This window comes from Gouania willdenowi, chromosome 5 (assembly GCF_900634775.1).
Source record: "Gouania willdenowi chromosome 5, fGouWil2.1, whole genome shotgun sequence".
In the NCBI taxonomy this organism is placed as follows: domain Eukaryota; kingdom Metazoa; phylum Chordata; class Actinopteri; order Blenniiformes; family Gobiesocidae; genus Gouania; species Gouania willdenowi.
The window spans coordinates 39,965,502-39,989,878 of NC_041048.1; the positions used below are offsets into that span (position 1 = coordinate 39,965,502).

The 24,377-nt window shown below is 36.9% G+C and overlaps 1 protein-coding gene across 1 annotated transcript in view; it reads right to left on the reverse strand.

Annotated features, from left to right (window-relative positions):
- Nucleotides 1-239: 239 nt before the first annotated feature.
- LOC114463009 (semaphorin-3F-like) overlaps nucleotides 240-24,377 on the reverse strand; it is a 112,700-nt gene continuing 88,562 nt past the window's right edge. Inside the window, 19 exon segments of the mRNA XM_028446210.1 lie at nucleotides 240-1,936; nucleotides 3,320-3,355; nucleotides 3,357-3,454; nucleotides 3,614-3,646; nucleotides 3,649-3,680; nucleotides 5,173-5,189; nucleotides 5,191-5,300; nucleotides 5,303-5,330; nucleotides 6,497-6,538; nucleotides 6,635-6,723; nucleotides 9,621-9,843; nucleotides 9,977-10,087; nucleotides 10,089-10,117; nucleotides 10,229-10,302; nucleotides 20,186-20,223; nucleotides 20,225-20,274; nucleotides 20,277-20,304; nucleotides 22,524-22,663; nucleotides 22,840-22,959. Coding sequence (XP_028302011.1) covers nucleotides 1,511-1,936; nucleotides 3,320-3,355; nucleotides 3,357-3,454; nucleotides 3,614-3,646; nucleotides 3,649-3,680; nucleotides 5,173-5,189; nucleotides 5,191-5,300; nucleotides 5,303-5,330; nucleotides 6,497-6,538; nucleotides 6,635-6,723; nucleotides 9,621-9,843; nucleotides 9,977-10,087; nucleotides 10,089-10,117; nucleotides 10,229-10,302; nucleotides 20,186-20,223; nucleotides 20,225-20,274; nucleotides 20,277-20,304; nucleotides 22,524-22,663; nucleotides 22,840-22,959 — 1,724 coding nt within the window. The 3' untranslated portion in view covers nucleotides 240-1,510.

The following is a 24,377-nucleotide window of genomic DNA, read 5'->3' on the forward strand; positions in this document are numbered from 1 at the left end:
TCCGGCCCACAGGAAGATTTTGTTTGAACTAAAAAAATACAGCAAACACAGGACTTTTTATAAAATATCATAAGTTGTAGATGAAATACGATGGAGGTTGCAGTACTACAATATTTACAGTAATATTAAATCACAATTATTTTCAAAAACCTGGAAAAATCTGAAAAAAATATCCCAGAGAATTCTGGCAAACTTCCAGAAAATGTATTGCAAAGTCTAAGAATTTTGACCAATTTTGGGGTTTGGACCATGTAAGGGTCAAACTGGGTCGTATGTGGCCCTTGGACAAAATTGGTTTGACACCCCTGAAGTATGTTTACAAGCTGCATTGAGACTTTCTGTGAAGGAATTCTGTCTAGTTTCAGACATAACTCTGGCTTGGTGCCCATTAGCTTAGCCTAGACTATTAGCTTAGCCCACAGATCCCTCTCATAGCAGCTCAGCTTTATGTGGTCCTCACATACTACCCCATATCTCTGACTTTGTGTCATTATTTGGCTTAAAGACACAAAATAAACGTTTCTGCTGGTTTTTTCTCTTGTTGTTATAGCAACCATTGGCTTTACACTCCACCACTGTTCAGAAACTGGACCACAGGAAACAATGAAAGTGTGTCATATCCTGACCAAAATGGCGACTCTCCATAGTTTATGTCCCAAGGTATGAAATAGTTCTAAAAAGTCCTTTTAATGTGTTTTTTGTGTACATATTTTGCTTGTTGGTAATACATTAAACACATTATTTGTTATACACATTTCCACTTAAAGGGTACTTGTACCCTTTAAGCAAATTACGAGTCATAATTAGTGCCACACGCTGGTATGTCGCAGTATTTTACATTTTCTCCTTAAAAAAAAAGAAGCATTCAGAGGGAGAATAACAAACAGCAAGCACCATTTATCCAACTGCAGCAGTCCCTTGTTCAGCCCCCCCCCCCCACACACACACACATACAACCTTGACCATGTCCATAGTCCCTCAGAAACGGGAAATCTATTTCCACACGCCACGAGGAAGAGGCTGCATCTCCTCGAGTGTCCAGAGTCAAGTCCAAACATCAAGTCAACGCAAGCAAACACAAAAAAAGACCCCGTCACCTTGTACCATCCGCTCATTTCCCTGCGACACAAAGCTTTTTTCAGCCCCCGCTGGCCAGAACGCCATCGGCTGTCGTCACGTGAGTAACAGCAACAATAAAATTAACAACATCAATAATGACAATATTTGCCCCAAAGGTACCTATACACAAAGAGCGTTTCTTTTCTTTTTTCTTTTCTGTAAGTACAAAGAAATCCACAGAATGGTACTATGTACAACCTACAATAAATACTGGGTGTTGTTTACTTGTTGTTCTGACTGGATGTGGAAGCCTCTGGTTTTCAGTTCTTTTTCTTACTGGTGTGTAGTAGATTTTTTTCTTTTAATGATATCAAGTCTTTCCTAGTTTCTATCGGAGTAGGGGGCGCATGACAGGAAGACACACACACACACACACTGGGGGGGGGGCTTCTCATGTCTCATCCTGGTCCTCATCGTCGACTCCGCCCCCGTGGTGGTGCCGGCGGTTCCGAGGCTTCTTTTGCTCCTTGAGCTCCTTGAGGTCGTTGGCTTTAAGGCTTCCCAGCAGCGGGTCTCCGTACTGCCAGTAGTCCTGGCAGTACTGGTTGATCAGGCTCATCTCCGGCTGGCTCAGGATGGTAAGCAGATCCTTGTACTGGCCGGCGCTGGGGGTCCACTGGGAGGAAACCAGTCCTCCGTTCTCCACCAGCGCGCCGTTGACCGCCCGGCTGGACAGAACCACCAGCTGCAGTTTGACCAGCGTGTGTTTGAAGTTCTTCTCCGTGGCCGTGCACTGGTACATGCCCGAGTCGGAGAGCTGCAGAGAGCGCAGGAGGAGGCCCTGCTCCGTCTTTAGGATTCGACCGTCAGAACGCATCTACAGAGAGAGGAGAACATGTGGAGAAAGTCATTCATGTGCATTTGGAACCAGCCTCTTTGTTCTCATCACTAGCTAGGTTTCCATTACTGTTGGAAATGCGCAAAATCAATATAACGCAATAAAACTGGTAATGGAAAAAAATATATAAAAAATCGATAAAGAGTTTTTACCCTTCCAAGAGGAGGTTTTTCAGACATTTCTATGTTGAAATGTGTCGCAAAACCTCAATAAAAAGTTTTTCTGCAATTATACGTCACATAATGTGACGTACCTAGTCACAGACTTTTCTTAGCATTATACTTAAAAATTATTAGTGAAACAACAAAGGAGATTTCACTAGAGTTATCAGGCTCCAAAACAACCTTCAATGGAAACACGTTCAAAGCGCAATTATACATTGTCAACATTTAGAAATATTGCTTTTATTTTGCGAAAAACTATAATGGAAACGCAGCTAAGGTTCATTTTTTTGACTAAAAGTGTTGGTCAGTAATCGTTAACTACATTTTTTTAAGTGACTATAACTAGACTATGGCTAATTTAGAAAAAATTCGACAGAACTATAAGGTTGATTATTAGCTACGCAGATGACACAACTATATCCATTAGTGAACCCAGATGACTGTGGTCCCATGGGTTGTGTGAGTGCTGAGAAAAGCTAAACTGCTGAACTAAATCATCTTTGTTCTCACCACGGTTTGTTTTCTCGACTAAAAATTTTTATCAGTTTTTGTTAAGTACATTTTTTTAGAGACAATAACTAGACCAGGGGTCACCAACCTTTCTGAAACTAATTTACTTTACTTTTTTGCTTGCCCTGGTTTTGCGAGATCCTTCATCATTTTTTGCCTGTCCCTTTAGGCGTTGTGTACAAACGGGTTGTTCCTGGTTGAATTTTCTTCTTAAATCTATTTTGTTTGTTGTATAGCTTGCCTTCATTGGCCAAAGCAGCTCCACCTACTGTTAGAACCAGAAAGTGCAGTCACAGCACATTTTATGTTTGGAGCCAAGTTTTTCTAAACTTCTGCGTGGGCCGATGGATGGTGTGCCACGTTTTGGACACCTCGGACCATGATAAAGCATACATGTCAACTTGGAAAAATGCATTTTGAAACATTATTAGAGACATAAAAAAGCTAAAAGTGAGAATGTGTGCTGTTAGTTCTTTTTGTTGTTGAATAATAAAAATAAAATAATATTTTTAGTATCTCTCCTCACATCCATACCAGGACTAAGTAGAAGTCTATTTGAGTTACTTTGCTTATTGATTAAATTAGAGAATTAAAACATATCCTACACTTTGTAAGTGCATTTATTTTGTAAGAGATGAGTAATAAGAGATATTTTTCAGCATGTAAAGACATGGTGAGTGCAGCTCACCTCTTTCCTGCGATCACTGTTGTCTCTCTGCAGGATGCCATTTGATGAGGGCGTGTGGAGAGCGGGCCTGACACTCCAGGAAGGTGCTGCTCCCCTCCACGCCGTACTGCACCATCTCCAGAGTGTTCTTATTGGCTGCAGCGCAAAGAAAAGAAACCATTCCATGGCAACCAACACCTTTAATCCTATGTGCTCCTTAAAAGTCAGATTACAATCGTGGCAAATCAAAGTGCGTTTAGCTCCAGAGCTAAACTCTCTGAGTTCATAGAGAAGGTGAAGGAATGGTTTTATTACCGTTAGAGTTGAAACCTCTGCACTGACGAATAGATTCCCATACTTCACGTCCTGCCTCCGGCTCCGTCTGAAGGGGTCCGACCAGTGGGGCCGAAAAGAAAAGAAGAAATGCATAAAGCAACCGCAAGCCATTCAAAGCCATCCAGGATTACAGAACTCAACTAGCATTAATTTAGCTTAAGCCCGAACAACAATCCACCACCGTTATTTATGGAGTCAAATTATTTGTGGTTTGTCAAATGACACCAAGTTTTACTAACGCACAACTATTCTTTTTGTGGTTTGTCAATAGAAAACTAATGCATTTGATTTTGCTAATAACACATGTACCAATCAAACAAAATACAGCATGTTTTACACATTACTTCAAGTACAAAAAAAAAGAAAATCCTGCAAGTAAATAAAAAAGATATTTAGTAGAAAGTTTACTGGCATTTATTTGTGGTGGAAAATCATTGTCAAAAGTGAAGTTTTTTTTTTTTTTTAGAAATTGTTTCCTTCGCCAAGGAGATGTAATTTTTTCACTGGCATGTATTATTTAGTTATTTATTTGTTTGTCTATTAGCAAGATTGAGTCAAAAGTACTTAACAGATTGTGACACAACTTTAGCCAAAGATAGAGCTCAAGCCATGGAAGATTCCATTACATTTTGTAGAAATCTAAATCAATAAACTGATTCTGGATCAATTTAAAAAACAAAATAAAAATAATAATTTTTTCTAGTCATTGGCAAAATTAAAAAGTTCATATCTTGATTGTCATTGACCGACCTATCTGAAATTGACTCAGTTATGATGAGTTTTTTCTCCAATAACCGCACAGAGTTTCACCAGGATCAGATCCATATTATGCATTTTATTGCAATTCTATAAAGTTGTCCATACATTGTGACCTACTATATGGTTATTAATGGGAATAGATAGTTCTTCCAAGCCTTTAAAGTGTGAATAATGATATACCATGATCAATATCATTGATCCAAATAACTGACAATATCAGTCAAAGAGGAGATTTGGTGCTATGAGCAATTTTTCTACTTTACTTCAGTCTAAACCCGTTTAATTGCTGTGGTCAATTTTGCACTAGTGTTTAGGGTCCTCAAAATGCATTGAATCCAGAAAAAAAGAACTCAACATTGGTGCTGTTGGTGCTATTGGTGCTAATGGTACTTTTGGTGCTGTTGGTGCTATTGGTGCTGCTGGTGTTGTTGGTGCTATTGGTGCTGTTGTTGCTACTGGTGCTACTGGTGCTATTGATGCTGTTTGGTGCTAATGGTGCTGTTGGTGTTTCTGGTGCTGTTGGTACTATTGGTGTTGATGGTGCTATTGGTTGGTGTTGGTGTTGTTGGTGCTGTTGGTTGTTGTTGTGTGGTGTTGTTGGTGTTGTTGGTGTGTTAGTGGTGCTGTTGGTGCTATTGGTGTTGTTGGTGCTGTTGGTGCTATTGGTGTTGTTGGTGTTGTTGGCCCAAGTGTTGTTGTGGTTAGTGTTGTTGTTGTTGGTGTTGTTGGCCCAAGTGTTGTTGTGGTTAGTGTTGTTGTTGGTGCTATTGGTTCCTCACCTCTTCTGGGAGGCGGCAGTAACGTGAGCAGGATTTTCCGTCCCAGGCGCAGTATGGATCTCTGGCCAGACAACAGTCAGCGCACGCCTCACCGTACACGTCACAGCGATGAAGAGCCAGCTGGGTCAACCCACCACTGAGGACACATACAGCTGTTGCTGTTGGAAGAAAGGATGGAAATCAGTGTTAAAAACAGTTATAATTAGAAGTGACCTTTAACCTCTTAAGCCCTAGTTATTTTTCTCAGAAAATCACGTACCCATAACAAATAATGTATTTCAAGCTTCTACATCACCTACACGGATCATTTTTGTTCAGATTAAAGTAGGATCCTTAGTGGTTACAGATGATGTGAAATTTTTTGAAATATATATATATAAATCTTGTTTTAAATACAGAAATCTGTAGTCCACCCAAATATCAAATATAAAGCCCATTCTCAGTATGGAAGGCTAAAAAAGCAGAAATAATTGCAATTGCAGCAAGTGTGGTGATAATAATAAACACAACTGTGCCAAAGTTTTCCACAAGTTTAGAAACATAATCTTCTGTATAGGAAGTTTCCTGAAAACAAGATGTAAATGAAACCTTAACATATTAGTCAAAAGAGAAAACATAATAAACTTGCTGGTATTATTATGAAGAATTTGACCCCACTTATTATTACTTGATCTCATTAACATACATTTTCAATATTGGTGTTTGTATTAATTTATTACATTATTTATTATATATTTTGTATTTCTTTTTTACTATTGTTTTATTAGTATTATCTATTTGTTCATGTTATCATTCCAAATGCTACTGTTGTCCCTTTACCACATTCATGTTACCCAATGTACTAGAGACTTAATTTGGGTTAATTTATTTCTAATTTATATATAAGAAACATGCATAAGAAAATTATATATATATATATAATTTTCTTATGTATGTGTGTATGTATATGGTTATGTATGTTTGTGTGTATGCATATACATTATTAAAAAATATTAAAAAAGGATAGGCAATGTGTATTATCTTTATGATTACCATTGCATTGTATTGTAAATTATAATGATGCATTTTATTTTATGGGCGCCTTTCAAAAAACCCAAGGACACCTTACAAGCAGAGTTAAAAAGCAACAATAAAAACATAGAATTACAAAGCAGTAAATATAATACATAAAATTTGAGATTTAAAAAGGATGTAGGATTTTACAAAAACCAATTATAAAAAGAAGTTTTGCAGTGTGGTGGATGGAAATCAGAGTGAGTGGCTTGTTTGAACATGTGGGTTTTGAGACGTGATTTGAGTTTAGTCTTTATTATGTTGGTCGTACCCTTTTAGATGAGATCTTCATTGTTGTTATAGGTGTGGGAACCTGAGGAAGGAAACAGTATATAATATATATATATATATATAATAGATAAACAACAAAAACAGAAGAAGCTGGAGTGACTGATTTGAAAGATCTGACCTTGAAAACTTCTACCTCCTCCAGAACCAGTTCCTCAGTCTGAAGGTCGTCTCGAGGCAGCACGATGACCTTCTGAACCGTCCCCTTGTCTGTGACACACACACACACACACACACTCATCATCTCCACCTATCAGCAGCTCCTTAGAATCCCGTCTCACTCTCTCATCGCTCTCTGACTAAAGGATAATCCTCCAATCCACAGACTGCTCTAGTCTTCATTTCTGTCTCTTTAAACTCTTCACTTTAAGTCGATGACGGCGAGTGTTCAGTGCGTTCAGCAAAACTCTTCTGACGTTCACACCTTTTAGACCAAATCTCAAATGGGGGTGTGTGTACCCCTAGGGGCAGGGTCCCTTATGATAACAGGCCCTAAATCAGCTGTAAATACACTAAAAACAAATATTTCTTCCCTATCTATTGATGACCTTGTTAGGGTTCCTAATCAATGAAAATATAGGTTTCAATATTTTTGGGGTGGGCGTTTGATCCTTTTTTGTGTCAGTATACACTAGATTTAAAAAAAAAAAATAAAATAGTAAAATGTGGGAAAGCCTGATATGAAACGTATTTTAATAATTGTTAAACACATATGAGTAGAATTGTACATAGAACTGAAACATGGTTCCCCAGTTTTGCATTAAATTATAATGGACCATTTTTAATACAATTTTCATGGCAATTAAATTTACAAAGTCAATTATCTAAACTCCATTACAATTTAACCACAATTAGGACATCAAGAGATTTTTAAAATTATAATTACAATTATAATTACGCCATAATTGTAATTAATTATCAATTATGCGATTGCAATTATAATTGACCCAAACCCAGCCTAAGAGTACGCGATGGCACTACAGGGAGAGAGAGAGAAATAAAGTATCAGTCTTGTCCCACTCCAGGTGTGAGATGAATGGAAATAATAAAAAAAATGATAGAAATCAATCTATTCAGGAGCCACTATATCAGTGTTGTTCAACCTTGGGGTCGAGACCCATGTGGGGTCGCCTGGATCAGTCAGTTTATTTGTCAAATACAGTTTAAAAACAGTACAAGGAGTTTCACTTGGTGGATTAGGTTGAGATAAATGTCTGTTTCAATGATTATTCTTTTTCTTAAATTAAAACAACACAATTTAAAAAAAAACTGCATTTCTATACTTTCACTTTGTGAAATATAAATGTAGCTCAACTAAAATACAGTAAAAAAAAAAAAAAAAAAAGAAAAACCTGAGCTCAAACATGATCAAAAAAACTAATTCTAGAAAAAAACTGTCTTTGGGGTCACCATAAATTCTTCATATCAAAATGGGGTCACGATCCACAAAAAAGTTTGGGAACCAAAAATAAGATTCTTTGAAATGTGTTATCACTCACAAAATGTAAAAGTCGTACAAAGGGGGGACTTGGATTCAGCAATAAAGAAAAAGGGGACTAGAGCCAAAAAAGTTTAAGGACCACTGGTTTAGACGCCGTCAGACATTCTGAGACCAATGATTAGAATGAAAGAGCGACACCTGAGATTTATTATGACTTTAAGTGTGAATGGCTGCGTCTGACAGCAGCTGAATGGACGTACATTCCTTCACAGTGGCCAGCGTTGAACACACGCCCATCGTCTCCGCCCCATAACTCACACATAAACAAAGACAAACGTCATTCAAACATGTCAGAGCGGCACACTGTGCACACACATTAAAGGATCCACACACTCGTCTTTCTCAGCCCAGCGGGAAAGATGAAGGTGATGGATATGGTAATTATAAGCCACGCCCCTCTGCTACCCCTGCTGCTGATCCAGCTTCTTATGAGCAGAGATAACAGATTAAAAATACTCAAATGACTGTAACTGAGTTGCTTTTATGGGTTCTGTCAACTTGTGTGTTTTTGTTGGTATTTTGTGGATTTTTGTGGTATTTTTCTTTCATTGTGTTTTTTTTTCCTTTCTTTTTGCTCGTATTCCAAAAGCACACAAAATGACAACGAAAAAGTTTCGAAACAACAACAAAAAAAACACAAAATGACAGCAAAAAGCGACAAAACAATAGAAATGACCACAAAAACACACAAAATGGCAACAAAAATACATAAAATGGTAATAGAAAAACACAAAAAGGCATTAAATGACCCATCAAGCCCAATACAACACTTAAAATACACAAAATGACTCCAAAAACACAACAAAAACACTAATGACAACAAAAGGGTACAAAACAAAAAAAATAAACAAAAGGTAAAAAAAACACAAAATGGACAAAAAAATACAAAAATACTGCGAAAAAAGGTAAAAAACAACAAAAATTACCAAAAAAAAAATACACAAAATGACCCATCAAGCACAAAACCACAATTAAAATACTGTACACAAAAACGCAACAAAAACACACAAAATGACAACAAATAGGTACAAAACTACAGCAAAAATGCACAAAAAAACAAAAAAGACACAAAATGGCAACAAAGATACACAAATAAAAGCAAAAAGATACAATACAAAAATGATGACAAAATAAAATATTACCCATCAAGCACACATCTACAATAAAAATACACAAAATGACTCCAAACATACAAAAAATGGCAACAAAAACACACAAAATGACAACAAAAAATACAAAACAAAAACAAAAATGCACAAAATGACTCAAAAAACATACAAAATGACCCCAAACACACACCAAATTACACAAAATGAAGCACAAAAGTACAATAAAAATGCACAAAATGACCCCTTAAACACAAATAACTCCAATCATTATTCTTTACACCTCTGCTCGTGAGCGGCCGAGACACAAACTCTGATTGGTTAAATTTCCACTTGAGAACAAAAGGCAGGAATGCTTTTCTCTTAATGATAAATGACCCCCCTCTCTGTATTATTCAGCCTCCCACTGACTCCGTCCCTCCCATTCATGAGCTCATCAAAGGCTTCACAGGTTGGTTCTGACTTTGTGAACACGCTACGTGATGGAGAACCAAACTCACCGGTTCCCAGGAAGAGAACCTCATAGTTTCCGTCTGCAGCCGTCACCTGGTCCACGGTGATGGTGGTGAACTCATAGTCCACGTTGGTCCGCACCACCAGGGGGCGCTTGTGCACTGGGTACACCGCATTGTGCATGGCGGGGTGATTCCTCATGAAGTTAATCACTTCATCTGGGTAGTCTTTGGTGGACTTCATATTGGGAGTGAAGGTTCCTCCTGGACACTGGGACAGAAACATCTGAACTTTAACATTCCTCTCAAACATCAGGGGTTTTTTCACATGTTTTCAAAGCAGATAAGTCAGTATTTAATCAGGGGAATTCCTCTGTGAGGGGTCACAGGAAAGTGAGGCTTACAGTTCCAGGTCTGGGGTAGGGGATCTTCCCAGTATAGGCCACCCACTGGTAACTGGGACCCTCTTTGTGGGCAAAGGGTCCATTGAACACCATGCGGATGTCGGCCATGGAGGTAGACACACACCGCTGAGCCTTTGAACACTGAGCTGCATTTGGAGTGAAAATCAAATAAAAGCACAGCAAGAATAATCAGTAACTTTAAACCACAACTAAACCAGAAAAAAGAGCAAAAACAGTAAATTATGAAATGACTGACCCTGAGACGGAGAAAAACTCCGTATATGACGGGATTCTTAATGTCCTGTGTGGGCTGAATGTAAAATCCTCTGTCGGAGCAAAGAGAGGCTGGTTAGAGAAACATTTCTGATGACACAGCACGGTCTGTGCACCATTTCATACAAAACTACAAATTAAAAAAAAAAAAATTAAAAAAGGTTTTTTGTTTAATTTGCATATACATGGATATGTTTGATAAGTGGATGATTTGAAGAAGAAGAGGGAGGAGGTAAAGCCACACATTAAAGAGATCAACCACTGTTTTTACAAATGTGTGAAATGTCGATCTATGTCTAATAAAACACATTATTATACACATATTCATTTAATCATTTAGCAGCTGTTTACAGTCAAAATGACAACCTGTGCTGCTTTGGTTGCTCTAAATTAGTGGTTCCCAAACAGGGGTACATGTACCCTAAGGGAGCAGGAGCACATTGCATGGGGTACTAAAGATTTAACAAATACTCTGGAAATATTCCTAGTTCATTTTTTAGGCATTTAACAAATTCACCACAACGAACAATTAAACTATTGTTTAATAAAATACTATATTTTCTTGTAATTTTTAAAAACAGGATTATTTAATTGCTTAGAGGCAATTTTTTCACACTCCTGACAATAGGAGACAATAATTAGAAACTATTAGTAATAACAACTAATACTTGAAAGGACATTAATTGTTTTGAATTTGTAGATTACACCTAGAGAAACCAATGTTGAGACAGTTAGGGGTTTAGGAGAGTCTGATGTTCCACAAATAAAAAAGTATATTATTTATTGGAGAGGGTATAAGATATGAAGAGGAGGGTACCCATGATATGACCAAAATACAAAGGGGATTGGGAAGCAGTGTTCTAAATGATTTCATGAAAACACATTATTATGCACCATATTTGTTTAAAGCCTGTGTTCCTCCATCTTGAAATCAGGTGATTGATGATGTCACAGGGCCCCACTGCCTGTAAACATCCCATTGTTTTCTATTGGAATGAAACATTCAGCCTGATTTTTAGATAATTTAGTAACTTTTTAGATCATTTGGCATCTTTTTAGATCATTTAGCATCTTTTTTAGATCATTTAGTAGCTTTTTAGGTCCTTTAGTAGCTTTTTAGGTCATTTACTAGCTTTTTAGATCGTTTAGTAGCTTTTTCAGTCAAAATGAAAACTTTGTGCTGCTTTTGGGTACTCTAAATAAGTCTATGATTTACTCGCTAATTTCAGTCATCAGAGAGGTCAGCCGTGCACAGTTTAAGAGGTAAAGGTCCCGGGCGGTGTGTGGCTCAGTGGGTGGAGCGCCCGCCCCATGTACGGAGGCTGTGGTTCCTCACCTGCAGCGGGTCCAGGTTCGATTCCCGGCCTGGGACCCTTTCCTGCGTGTCATTCCCTGCTCTCTCTGACCCCCTTCCTGTCTAGCGGCTGTCATATGGAGGCCACTAGAGCCAAAAAAATCCTTTAAAAAAAAAAAAAAAGGTCCCTTAGGAGAGCTCTTCTTCTCTGCTTCATTGTCTACTACCAAACCTCAGAGTTTGGAACGTCGCCTCCTGCGGTCACGGATTATTTTCGGGGTTACAAGTGTTTTTATTCTCTTTCTGTAAACTAAAGAACTTTACATCGACATCTTTAACTTTTCCTGGTTTTTTAGAGCAACCAAAAACAGCACAAGTTGTTATTTTGACTGAAAAAGCTTCTAAATGATCTAAAAATCAGACTGAATGTTTCACTCTAATAGAAAACAATGAGATGTTTACAGGCAGTGGGGCCGCGTGACATCATCAATCACGTGATTTCAAGAAGGCGGAACACAGGTTATAAAAAGGTAAAATTGTCCCATTTTTAAAAGTTAATAAAACAAATTTGGTGCATAATAAGTGTTTTGTCTACTAATACTAATAAGTACATTTAGAATAGTTTAGGCCACATTTGTAAAAACATCCCTTTAAAACACTGATTTTTCTGGTGAGTTTCTTCAAACATCCAAACGAACCTTCACCTATTTACTGATTTTTGTCTACATATGAGCTGGTTTAATGTTTTATGCTGTTTTATAAACTTGACTCGTGCTACAGCTGTGGGAGAATTGAAGTTTGGGCCAAAAACCAACGCTGTAGATTAGAATTTACTTGCCTGATTTGTGATAGATATATCTGGTTTGCTTGTTCACATTGAGCCACAATGAAGCTTCAAACAAATCCCAGAGCGTTAAAACGCTCCAGGGTTCGCATCCTGTGTCACCTTGTCGCGAGCAAGTGATTTGAATTCACACACAGAGCAATTTGAGAACGAGAGTTCTAGAGTCTAGACTGGAACCACATGTGGCGAAACCATCTGTAAAACCCAGTGGTGCAGCAATTCATGTTCCCCACATTAAGGAAAAGGAAATATTTCTTTCCTTCCCAAGAAACATCACTATATACGTTTGAATAGTCGGAGCTGAAAAGCTTTACATCAACAACCTCCACATTCACAAGTGCCGACAATGGACTGAATCCTTCTCTCTGTCCTGAGTGAACGTCCACTGAAACAAATGGGAACTAAACCCATGACAGGTGATTAGTCTTCCTGCTGCTCCGCTGTCTGACCTAAATACACGTCTGAGGAGGGATGGTCACAGCAAACACCAGACCAAATACCTCCTGGAGAGAAAAAGCTTGTTTCCAAAGTATCACAGAGTAAAAAGGTTTAGTGTGTGAGAAACTTTATAGATTAACTATTACCGCTCAGACAGTGATTAAGTTAGAAAAAAGTAAAGAAAACAAAGAGTGTGCTCCAGTCCTATAGAACAGCAGGAGAAATGAGCTGCACAGCAGACGTGCAAATAGAAGAAAACAAAGATAAGCAATTACTCCACATTACTGTAGACATTCAGGCTTTCTTTAGGGAAATATCTGCAGCCATGAGTTCATTTCCAACGTAACACTCCATCAAAAAGTTGTGGTGTCACAACAACAGGAATATTAGCCAATAGCTGCACAGTGTGTGATACCAACAATCCTTCTACTAACATCTAAAAACAACTCAATATGATATCGCCTCTTCATTTACCACCAATAAAACTTCAGCTTAAGCCTCCATCTAACTTATTGTGAACCCCACCCCCAATTATAAAACACAAAATGACACAGAATGGCAACACAAATACACAAAATATACATAACAAACAAACAAACAAACATAAATGACTACAATAAGACACAAATGGCAGTAAAAAATACACAAAATAAACAGCAAAAAGGTACAGAAACAACAAAAATCACAACTAAAAACACAAAATGGCAACAAAACTACAATGAAAATACACAAAATTGACCCCTCAAGCACAAAACCTACAATACAAAATGCATAAAATGACTCAAAAACAAACAAAAATGGCAACAAAAACACACAAAATGACAACAAAAAGGTACAAAAAAGATCAAAAATCGACAAAATGACCTAAAACACACAATATTGCAACAAAAATACACAAAACGACAGCAAAAAGGTACAAAACAACAAAATGACCACAAAAAAACACAAAATGGCAACAGAAATACACAAAACTACAATAAAAATACACATAATGACCCCTCAAGCACAAAACTACATTACAAATGCATAAAATGACCCAAAAAACAAACAAAATGACAACAAAATGGTACAAAAACGATCAAAAATCAACAAAATGACCTAAAACACACAATATTGCAACAAAAATACACAAAATGACAGCAATAAGGTACAAAACACAGAAAAAGGCAATATAATTACACAAAATGACCACTTAAACACAAAAAACAAATAGAAATATACAAAATGACCCTTCAAACATAAAACAACAACAGAATACACAAAACTTATAAAAGGTGAACAAAAACTCACAAAATGACTCCAATAACACAACTACAATGAAAATACACATACATTACAGAAAATCCATTAAATGACAAAAAATATCTCCAAAAACATACAAAACAAAGAACATGCAAACATGAGAACATGAGAGAAACAACACAACCACAAAAAGCCTTTTTTAATTTCCTGTATTATTGCTCAGATTGTGTATTATTCTAAATAATGACATGAATGTCGATCATGTGACCCTCTGATCAAATACAATCACATTTTTGTGGCCTCGTGATAAAAGTTTCCAATCTCTGATTTACACCAAGCCTAAAAAATATCCATGTGTCATTTTTAAGTCCTTAAACTTTTTGTCAGGATTAAACACATCAACAGTAAATGTTTTAAATGAACATTAAATGCATATGATGTGTAATGCAGCAGCTCTATATTATTAGTATTATTATTATTAATTGGCACTGACTAGTGCAGCACTTCCTTCACTCTGGGGTCTGTCTTGGTAGTCAGTTTCTTGTTCATTCACCACATGTTCCACTACTACACAACTTATAACCACATTCAGCCAATAACCACAGATCTAGCATCACTGCCAAATACTGACGACTGTCCAACCCTCCCAAACACACACACTGTGCACTACACCTGTGTTAAACACTGAGCTAATAGTGAAGACAGAGCACTCGTTTGTAAAGATTCAAGACTCAGAGCTGCCAGAACTTTCATTAGTGCAGGTGTCGGTACATGCTAAGTTTATATTTGTGTCTAAATTTAAAAAGAAATCTGACTCAATTTCAACTGTAAACCAGCAAAAATGATGTTAATTATGGATTACAGTGAACATTTCAAGCTCCAGCATCTTCTCCAAAAACCACATTCCCATAACAAATAATGATTTTCAAAGTTTCTACATGACGTACATGGCTGTAGTTCGCCTAAAAAAAAAAAACTAAAAACCCCAGGGATTCACATCAAATAAAGCCAATTCTCAGTAAGTGAAGGCTATAAAAGGCAGATATAATAAAACTAATGTATGGACATTAACTGCAGCATGTTTGGTGGTGATAACAATAAACAATAGGCCAAAGATACAGGTTTTTATAAAAAAGTTCAGGCAGAAACCCACTGTTCCATAACTGTGCCAAATTTTTCCACAAGTTTAGGAACCAGTTTATAATGTAATGTCAGTCAAATTGATTCCAATCCTTTTTAGTCTTATGTTTGACCACTAGATGGTGCAACTTGGCTTGAAATAAACTTATATTCTCCATATTTATCCAAGTTTGTGCTGTTCATGCGTAATGCTATTTTTTGTTCCACTCTTTGATGCCGTTACGCGCGGGTCTAATTCAGCAATGCTTTGACCAATCACAATGATTGACACAGCGTCGTAAAGCGAAAGTGATTTGAAAATTGTGCCAAAACAATTACGGATGTTGATATTGTGGCTTCCATAAAAACACTCAAATACGGCTCAAATCTGATGACTCGTGTAGTGATAAACAAATCAGAACAAAAATGGAATCAAGCGAATCACTTTGCCTCTTGTCTGGCAAAAAAACTAAAGAAATCACAGTAATAATGAAGTGAAAACATTTCTTAAACATAAAAAAATGCAACTTCGAACATTTGACACGATTCCCAATCCCACAGTTCAATACTTGAAACTTTTCTGAAGTTCAAATCACATGACCGTTTGTCGACAAACCGACGATTTAAAAAAAAAAAAAAAAAAAGTCAACTAAACACAAGACAGGTGATTAGTCTTCCGGCTGCTCTCTGTCTGACCTAAAAGAAGAAATACCTAAATAAAGCAATTATTATGACTTTATCATTGCTAATCTATATGACTGCACATCTTATGCTTTTTTCTTTTTATTTTTAATGAGTTTTGGAGAAGAAGAATCACAAATTTAAAGATTCACACTTCAAAGGTGACGCAACAGAAAAGATGCGAAATCCACTGGACAAATCAGACGGTGACAAAAGACAAATACTAACATACGAAAAGAATGTGCTGAACAGCATGAGTTCAAATACATGATAACTCAACAAAAATACACAACATTACAAAATATTGCACGTAAGCACAACAAAAACACACAAACATATTCTAAAAACACATATGATGACGAAAAATATACACAAAAAAAACAAAAACAAGAACAAAAGTGACTTCAAACACAAAATCACAGCAAAAATACACTACATTACAAAAAAATTGCACAAATCGACAACAAAAACTCACAAATTTACTCCAAAAACATAACAAACATAGACAGAAATAACAGAAAAATTAACAACACAAGAACAAATGTGACTTCAAAACACAAAATCACAACAGAAATACACTACATTACAAACGATTGCACGAAAGCACACAAAAACACACAAACATACTTTAAAAAACACGACTAAAAATATACACAAAAATAAATCAAAATTAACAACACAAGAACAAACGTGACTCAAAACACAATATCAGACAAAAATACACTACATTACAAAAACTCACAATTTACTCCAAAAACATTACCACATAGACAGAAATAACAGAAAATTAACAACACAAGAACAAACGTGACTTCAAAACACAACATCAACAATAAAAATCCACAAAATGACTCCAATATCACACAAAACAAACAACAAAGCATGGAGCGAGGGCAAACCTCCTCAAAGCTCCAACTCCTCCTCTTTTCTAGATGTTGTCAGTTATCTGGATCATTGATCCTGAATCATGTTTACCATTATCAATCACACCTTAAAGGCTTGAAAGTCATTTATATTCTCATTCATAACCATAAGTAGGACACAATGTATGAACACCACCAATTTATTATTATTTTTTAAAATAACGATGAATCGTGCAATCTGGATAAATAAAATATATTAATTTTCTCCAATGATGAGATTTTTCTAAACGATCCAGAATCAGTTTATTGATCCAGATTTCCTTTAAAATGTTAAGTAATCTTCCAAGGTCTAATGTCTATGTTTGATTAAAATGTAAATACTTTAGATGTAATCCTGCAAACAGTCAAACAAACAAACCAATAAACATAGGTGAAAATATAAGCTCGTTGAAGGAGGTAACAATGTCAAGCGAAACATAAAGCAAAATTGTTTTACTATCTTTCTACGAACATCTAAAAAATGTTTTTTTTTACTGTGATTTGCTTAATCCCTTTTTTGTTGTGGTTTGTTTACAGTGTTTCTCATAGTATAATGTCACTTTATGAGGACATGAATGCAGTCAAAAAACAACTTTCAACCATTGGCAATTGTTTATGAGTAAATTGTAGGGATGTAACGATTAATCGTAAGGCAGTTAAAAATCGATTCATAGGTATCACGGTTCACGTCAATGCTCTGAAATTGAATCGCAATACTTTTTTAAACAGCAGAGGGCACTATATATTTATCCTCCTCGTCTAAAAGTGTAGGCGGCGGCGGAATCTGCTACTACTTTCTTTCTGGCCGCCTTCTACTCTTAAACATGTTCATAATGATTCCTTACCCCTTTAGCACCGAAAAAATATCTCTAATATTACGTGAATATCTGTAAAGTCACGTTTTTTCTATTAGCTCTGTCTGTTAGCATAGCATCTCTTCTTCACTGCAAGGATATCTGCATCCCAACCGACCACTGGGTTACCAGCGCCCTCTGCTGGTCCAAACAAACATCTGACGTAAATACAATGCAATGACTGTTTTTTTTAAGTCCAAATTATTAAGGGCACAAAATACATTTTCAGTTGCACTTTTAAAAAGAAATAGAACTATTATGTGGTTTTGCATTGTTTACTATAGAAACCAGAATTTAAATTAATAGGCTTCTTTCTTCATTTGTATTATTCCTTTATTTATTTATTTCATTCAAGATTTATTTTTAGTTAAATTGCATGTTTTGAATAGTTTATCAAGGGATTCTTTTGACAATTAAATATAAAGGAAAATAGTACAGCATTTTCTAGTTTTTTACCACCAAAAATAAGTCTAAATTCCATTTTGTAAAAAAAAATCGTGAAAGAATCGTATCGTGAACCAGATATCGTGAATCAAATCGTATCAGGAGTTGAGTGAATCATTACATCCCTAGTATATTCTCCTGTTTTTCTGAAGAATACCTTTAATTTATTGATCTACGAGGTCTACACTGTGTCTTTATCTGTGCTATAAAATTAACCAGTAGAGACCTGATGTAAGAGGAACCCACAGTGTGGGCTACATAATGGGACTGAGCTTTAATACCTGTGTGTGTGTGTGTGTGTGTGTGTGTGTGTTAGCAGAAGCACATTCTACAGGTGCAGGAGGTTAAAAACACCTCTAGTCATAACATGGAACACATGGTCATGTATGATTTAATTAGTTCAGCACAAACCCAGACATTTCCTTTTTTCTCAGTCATTTGAGAACAACTGTCAAAAAGATTAACTGCTTTTACGCAAAATGGTTCTTCACTCTAGATGGATTGTAAACCAGATTTATCCGACACCGGTAATTCTAGTTTCAACAAAGTTTGGTAAATATTTTTCAAAGTCATTGATTGACACACTAATTAAAATTAAACGCACTTTTCTCAACAGTCAAAGACATTTTACAGAGTCCAAATAAAACAACAACAACAATAACAATAAAGTAAGGGATAAAGTAGACCAGAGATGGCTAACTTTTATCCAACCAGAGGGGTGTTCCGTAAGGAGGGTTAACAAACTCTGAGTCTATCCATAAACTCTGGGTCAACATACCCCGCGATGGGAAACTCTGGGCATCTGATTTCATTACAGCTGGTATGAAGTGGGTTAATCAACCCTGAGTATGTAAACCTTGGGTTACTTATGTGCACGCGCGCAATAAAAAGCCATCATCAATGGATCAGAGATGACTTGAGCTGCCATGGTAACCACCCCGGAAGAGAGTGAGTTATTCACCCTGATGGTGAAATTAGCCGGTGTTTGAGGAATATGAGCCTGTTCTAAAGGTGTGTTCAGTCTTCAGTGACTATAGTAGCTTAAATCACCCCGTAATTAGTCACACTTTTGGTCGCTTCATCACTTTATCGCTTCAGTGACGTGAAGAGCGGTGAATAATATGAATAAAATGTGTTTGAGGAGGCGTGGCAAGCAGCATAGGAATGTCTGCATAGAGAGCCCTCCTGTTACACTGGATATAAATACAGTGAATGCCGCTTGATATCACATCATTTATATTTATTTTTAATGTAATATTGTCACCAGAGTCATCTCAACGTCCAAACAAAGTCATAAAAAAACACTGAAGCGGGACGCAAACCCGTGGCGACCCTATCGCTTCCAAGAGCAGCATCACAGTTCACTGCGCTGTATAACAATATAAAACAACAATCGAGCCTTAAAAGTGGATTTATTTAAATGATCATCTCCTCCTTCATATTATCCACAGGTTTGTATTCAGTGAACTTTACTACAGACGTCAGTAAATGTTTTAATGCAGATCAACCTCAACCTAATGATCGACATCCACAATGTTATAAAGAAAATTACCGTTTGCACAAAAAAAAAAAAAAAAAAACATAAAGCAACACAACATTAGTAATGATGTGAACACGTCTGTGGTGTGTGATGTTATATATACTATATATATATATATATATAGTATATATAGTAATTTGAGTATATGCACATAAATGAAAACATTCATATATATAGATCCACTTTATTAAAAAATATTTAACATATAACTCATCCAAACTGACAGAGAAAAAAATAAATAAACTTAATGGTTTTCAACCAATTTTAGTTCATTACTGCGACATTGCTTTTCCCCTGAACTATAGAACAAACCCTCTGTAAAGGAATTTGTTTATTCTATCATATATACAGTAACTTTAAAAAAATGTCCACTGCTGCATCAAGCACAAAATAATAAATAAAATCTCTAAAATATGCCTTTTCATTGTCTGTTCCAGTCTAGATTCACAGAAGTACCAACAATGAAAAGGCAGCATGTTTGATTGACAAAGAAGCATATATGCTAATGAGCCCCGCCCCCACTCAGTAACCTCCACTAAACATGAATAGAACCTGAACGTGCGCTCTGGCCTTTGTACTCACTGAGCTCATCAAAGTGCGTCTCCATGCCGTCAGCAACCGGGTACGGAACAGATGAGTCTGGCCTTCAGGAAGGTGCTCCACTTGTGACCAGACAGCAGTGACCCCCGTCATCATTCTTTAACACACACACACACACACACACACACACACACACACACACACACAACACACACACACACACACACCACACACACACACACACACACACACACACACACACACACACACACACACACACACACTATTGAGGATGAAAAACATAATTTTTTGTACTTTATTATCATCATTCAGTAGATTTTAACTCGTCCTACACGTTGCACGTCCCAAAATACAAATTACAATTACACAATGTTTTAAACGTTTCTGGTTTAATTGGCAAATTAAGATAATTGTAAACATAATAATTAGAACCTATTGAAACTGAGAGTTATAATGACTCACAAGGATTATGCTAACTCCTAGAGCTAATGCTGACTCCAAGAGATTATACTGAATGCGATAGGTTATATTGATTCCTCAGGGTAGTTTGAGGGTTTATACTGATTCTGAGGGGTAATTTTGACTCAAAGGGTTTATACTGATTCTGAGGGGTCCATTCTGACTCCAAGGGTTTTATACTGACTCCGAGGGGTAATTCTGACTCAAAGGGTTTATACTGATTCTGAGGGGTAATTTTGACTCAAAGGGTTTATACTGATTCTGAGGGGTAATTTTGACTCAAAGGGTTTATACTGATTCTGAGGGGTAATTCCGACCCCAAGGGTTTATACTGATTCCAAAAGGTTATGCTGATTCCAAGAGGTAATTCCAACCCCAAGGGTTTATATTGATTCTGAGGGGTAATTCCGACTCTTAGGGCTTACACTGATTCTGAGGGGTCATTCTGACTCCAAGGGTTTATACTGACTCCGAGGGGTAATTCTGACTCCGAGGGTTTATACTGATTCCGAGGGGTGTTTTTGACTCCAAGGGTTTATACTGATTCTGAGGGGTAATTCTGACTCTGAGAGGTTAAACTGACTCCAAGGGTTTATACTGATTCCGAGGAGTAATTTTGACTCCTAAAGGTTATACTGACTCTGAGGAGTTATAATAACTCCAAGAGTTTATACACATTTTGAAAGGTTTTTCTGTCTCTGAGGGCTTATACTTAGACTTATACTTACTCCCTGGGGTAATTCTGACTCTGGCGAGTTATACTGATTCTGAGGAATTATACTGACTCTCAGGGGTTATAATTAGATGGGTTATACTGACTCAGAGGAGGTTTAGCTTATGCATCCTCTTGCATTTCCTTCTGGAGTTCCAGTTTTTTTAGTTTTATTGTGTTGAGACTAAAAACGTATAGCAGTAAAAACATCCAGATGTGTGTAAAGTGAAGTCCAGATGACAGGAGTGGAGGTTTTCTTTCTCTCTGGAGGCTTTGACACAACCATCTGAGCCCAGGGATGGGTGTTTGTGTGCCGGCTCAGGTCCTGACCTCCGCTAATAAATACAAGGATGGACAGCTGAGGCGACAAGCCGCCATTTTTGTCACACATGACCCTGCTAACACACAAAACTTTATGAGAAACAGACACGCACGTTTTACACTTTTTGTGTTTTGCTTTCTCGTGCATGTCTTGATTTTGCGTCACAGAGGAATTTGGTTTAGTAAAATATTCGTAGAAATTCAACCGTTGGTGCGATCTGGACCGTTCAAACGCTGTTGGTAAGGGCAAAATCAGGGCCATAAGCATGTAAAATGGTGTGTTTTCTGCCTAAAGCAGTGATATGAAATATTACTATTGGCCAAGAACAAACAACTGAAACATATCTGTAAAAAGTTAGAGTGACAGAATTCTTTGTAGACCATGGGTTGCGTGTATGAAATGTCGGCCACAGAAAGCTGATTACGGAGACGTAGGTTTCAGCCTCCTCGGATTTTCCTGTGATTTCTTGTAATTTTTGAAAATTTTGTGCAAAAAACATCTCATGTTCACAAGTAGGTGGCGCTGTGTCTGCAGTCAGTTATTTGTATTTGTATGTAATAGTTGTTTGGTTTGAGAAAAGGATTCGTTATTTCAGCAATGTACGGAGAACCGAGGAGGACCCTGAGGTCAAAGGTCAGTGTGCGACCCCTCGTAGACAGAGGCACACATTGTAAGCAGAACGGTTAAAGACACACATGTGGATTCCAGCATGTTAGCGTTAGCCAAACACGAGCCCCCGAGCCTGTAAACATTCATAGACGGTGGTCGACTGACTCCAGCCTTTTCTCTATTGATGCTGTGAGCTTTTCCTTTTTGTTGTGATTACAGCCCAACACAAACACACTCCTCGCTGTGTACACACCAGGCAGATGCGTCCGATACGAGACTGGGTGACAGGCGTCTGACCCATCTCTGACGACTTCTCACGGAAGAAGAAGTAGAGCTTGTCGTCATTTCTCTCGGCGCTGTCGGGGATCAGATGGACTTGGACGAACGTGGGGTCTGTGAAAAAAGCGAGGAGGGGGCGGGGCTTAGGGAGTGTTGAAAACCTTTCTAAATATTTATCATCTCCTGTGTATTCCTCAGTGAGAGATTCAGAGCTTTTACCAACTCAACGTTTTCTGCTAGATAAATAAGTTGAGTATAACTATGGTGTGAGTGGTAAACATGGCAGATACCATTGAGCCATCTGGAATTGTACTGGTCCGTCCTCATGGCCGTCTTTGTCCCCAGGGTACGGAAAATGGCCGAATCCGTCCCCATGAAGTCAACGTAGACGCCAGCGTAGAGTTCTCCATCTAAAGAACAGGAAACGGTTTGTCTTTAGTGGGATTCTGTCATTCTGACGTTACACTAGAAACACCCTTCCCTTGGCACAATAGCATGATTTTTTTTTAATGTTCAAAACTATCTCAGGCTTTCATAACCATGTCATCATCATCATCATCATCATCATCATCATCATCATCATCATCAATCATCATGCACACTGCTTTATTTATACAAATGATCCAAACAAAGTTCTAATGAAACATGCAGAGAAAAGTTTCCCTTTATTTTCTCCACATTTATCCTTTAGTAATGCACTATTTTAAGTTCTATTTCAATCGCGCTTTTATTTTGACATTGAAGGATGTCACACATTTGGAACAATTTGCCAATTTGCCTGAAAGACATGCCAACTTTAGGCATATTTAATCATAAATCATGTTTCTTTTTTACCAATCGTAATGTATATTTCATGTATTTGTTTAAATTATTCGTTGATGTAATGATAACATGTCTTGATGTACCTTTTTATGTCATGTTGCTGTATATGTTTAACTGTACTAGAATCTTGATTATTTTCTTACAAACACCAGGAATATTAGCAACCACAACGGTGGAAGCTAATGGGTATCCAATGAACAAATACACAGACTCCAACTCGAGACCTGTGGGTCAATACAGGCCAAAGGGGAAGCTCTGTTGGGCCGGATTTAGCCCACAAGCCTCAAGTTTGACACCCATGTTCTATTTTCATAATTATGTTTTTGAAATTTGCAACAAAAAAACATGAATCATAATATAAATCATCATCAATCTTAGCTCCAGATACCTCAGTCCCTCCTATGGTTGTCAAAAGTATCAATATACAAAAAGTATCAAAACTAAACCGTTGTATATGGATACAAAACTCATTTGTAATAGTATCAATATTAAACCACCTCACCCTCTCTCTCTATCGTCACACACACAGCAGCATCGTACCGTACACACACCTCCCCTACCGAATATTTAGATAAATTACACAGAACTACATACCTTAAAATATTATATTATATTCTATAATTTTTGTTTATATTATAAAAATGTTTTCTCTCGGGATGATCTGAAAATTGTTATGATAGTTCAATTTTCGTTTCTGCACACCTCTATAATAATTATTATATTATTATTATTATTTTATATATTAATATTATAATAATAATATTATTATTAACAAGGAATAATTATTATTATCCTTGTTAATAAAAGCTATTCTCGTCTTAAATTTTGGGGCCATTTGCCACCCCGTGATATTAAAATAGTATTGAGTAAGGATATTTTTCTGAGTATCAGTATCGAGGTTAAAAATGTAGTATAATGACAACTCTCGTCCCTTCAAATTAAAAAAGAAGACACATAAAATTATATAAACGTGGGGTTATAATTTCTCTCATAGTTACGTGACTTT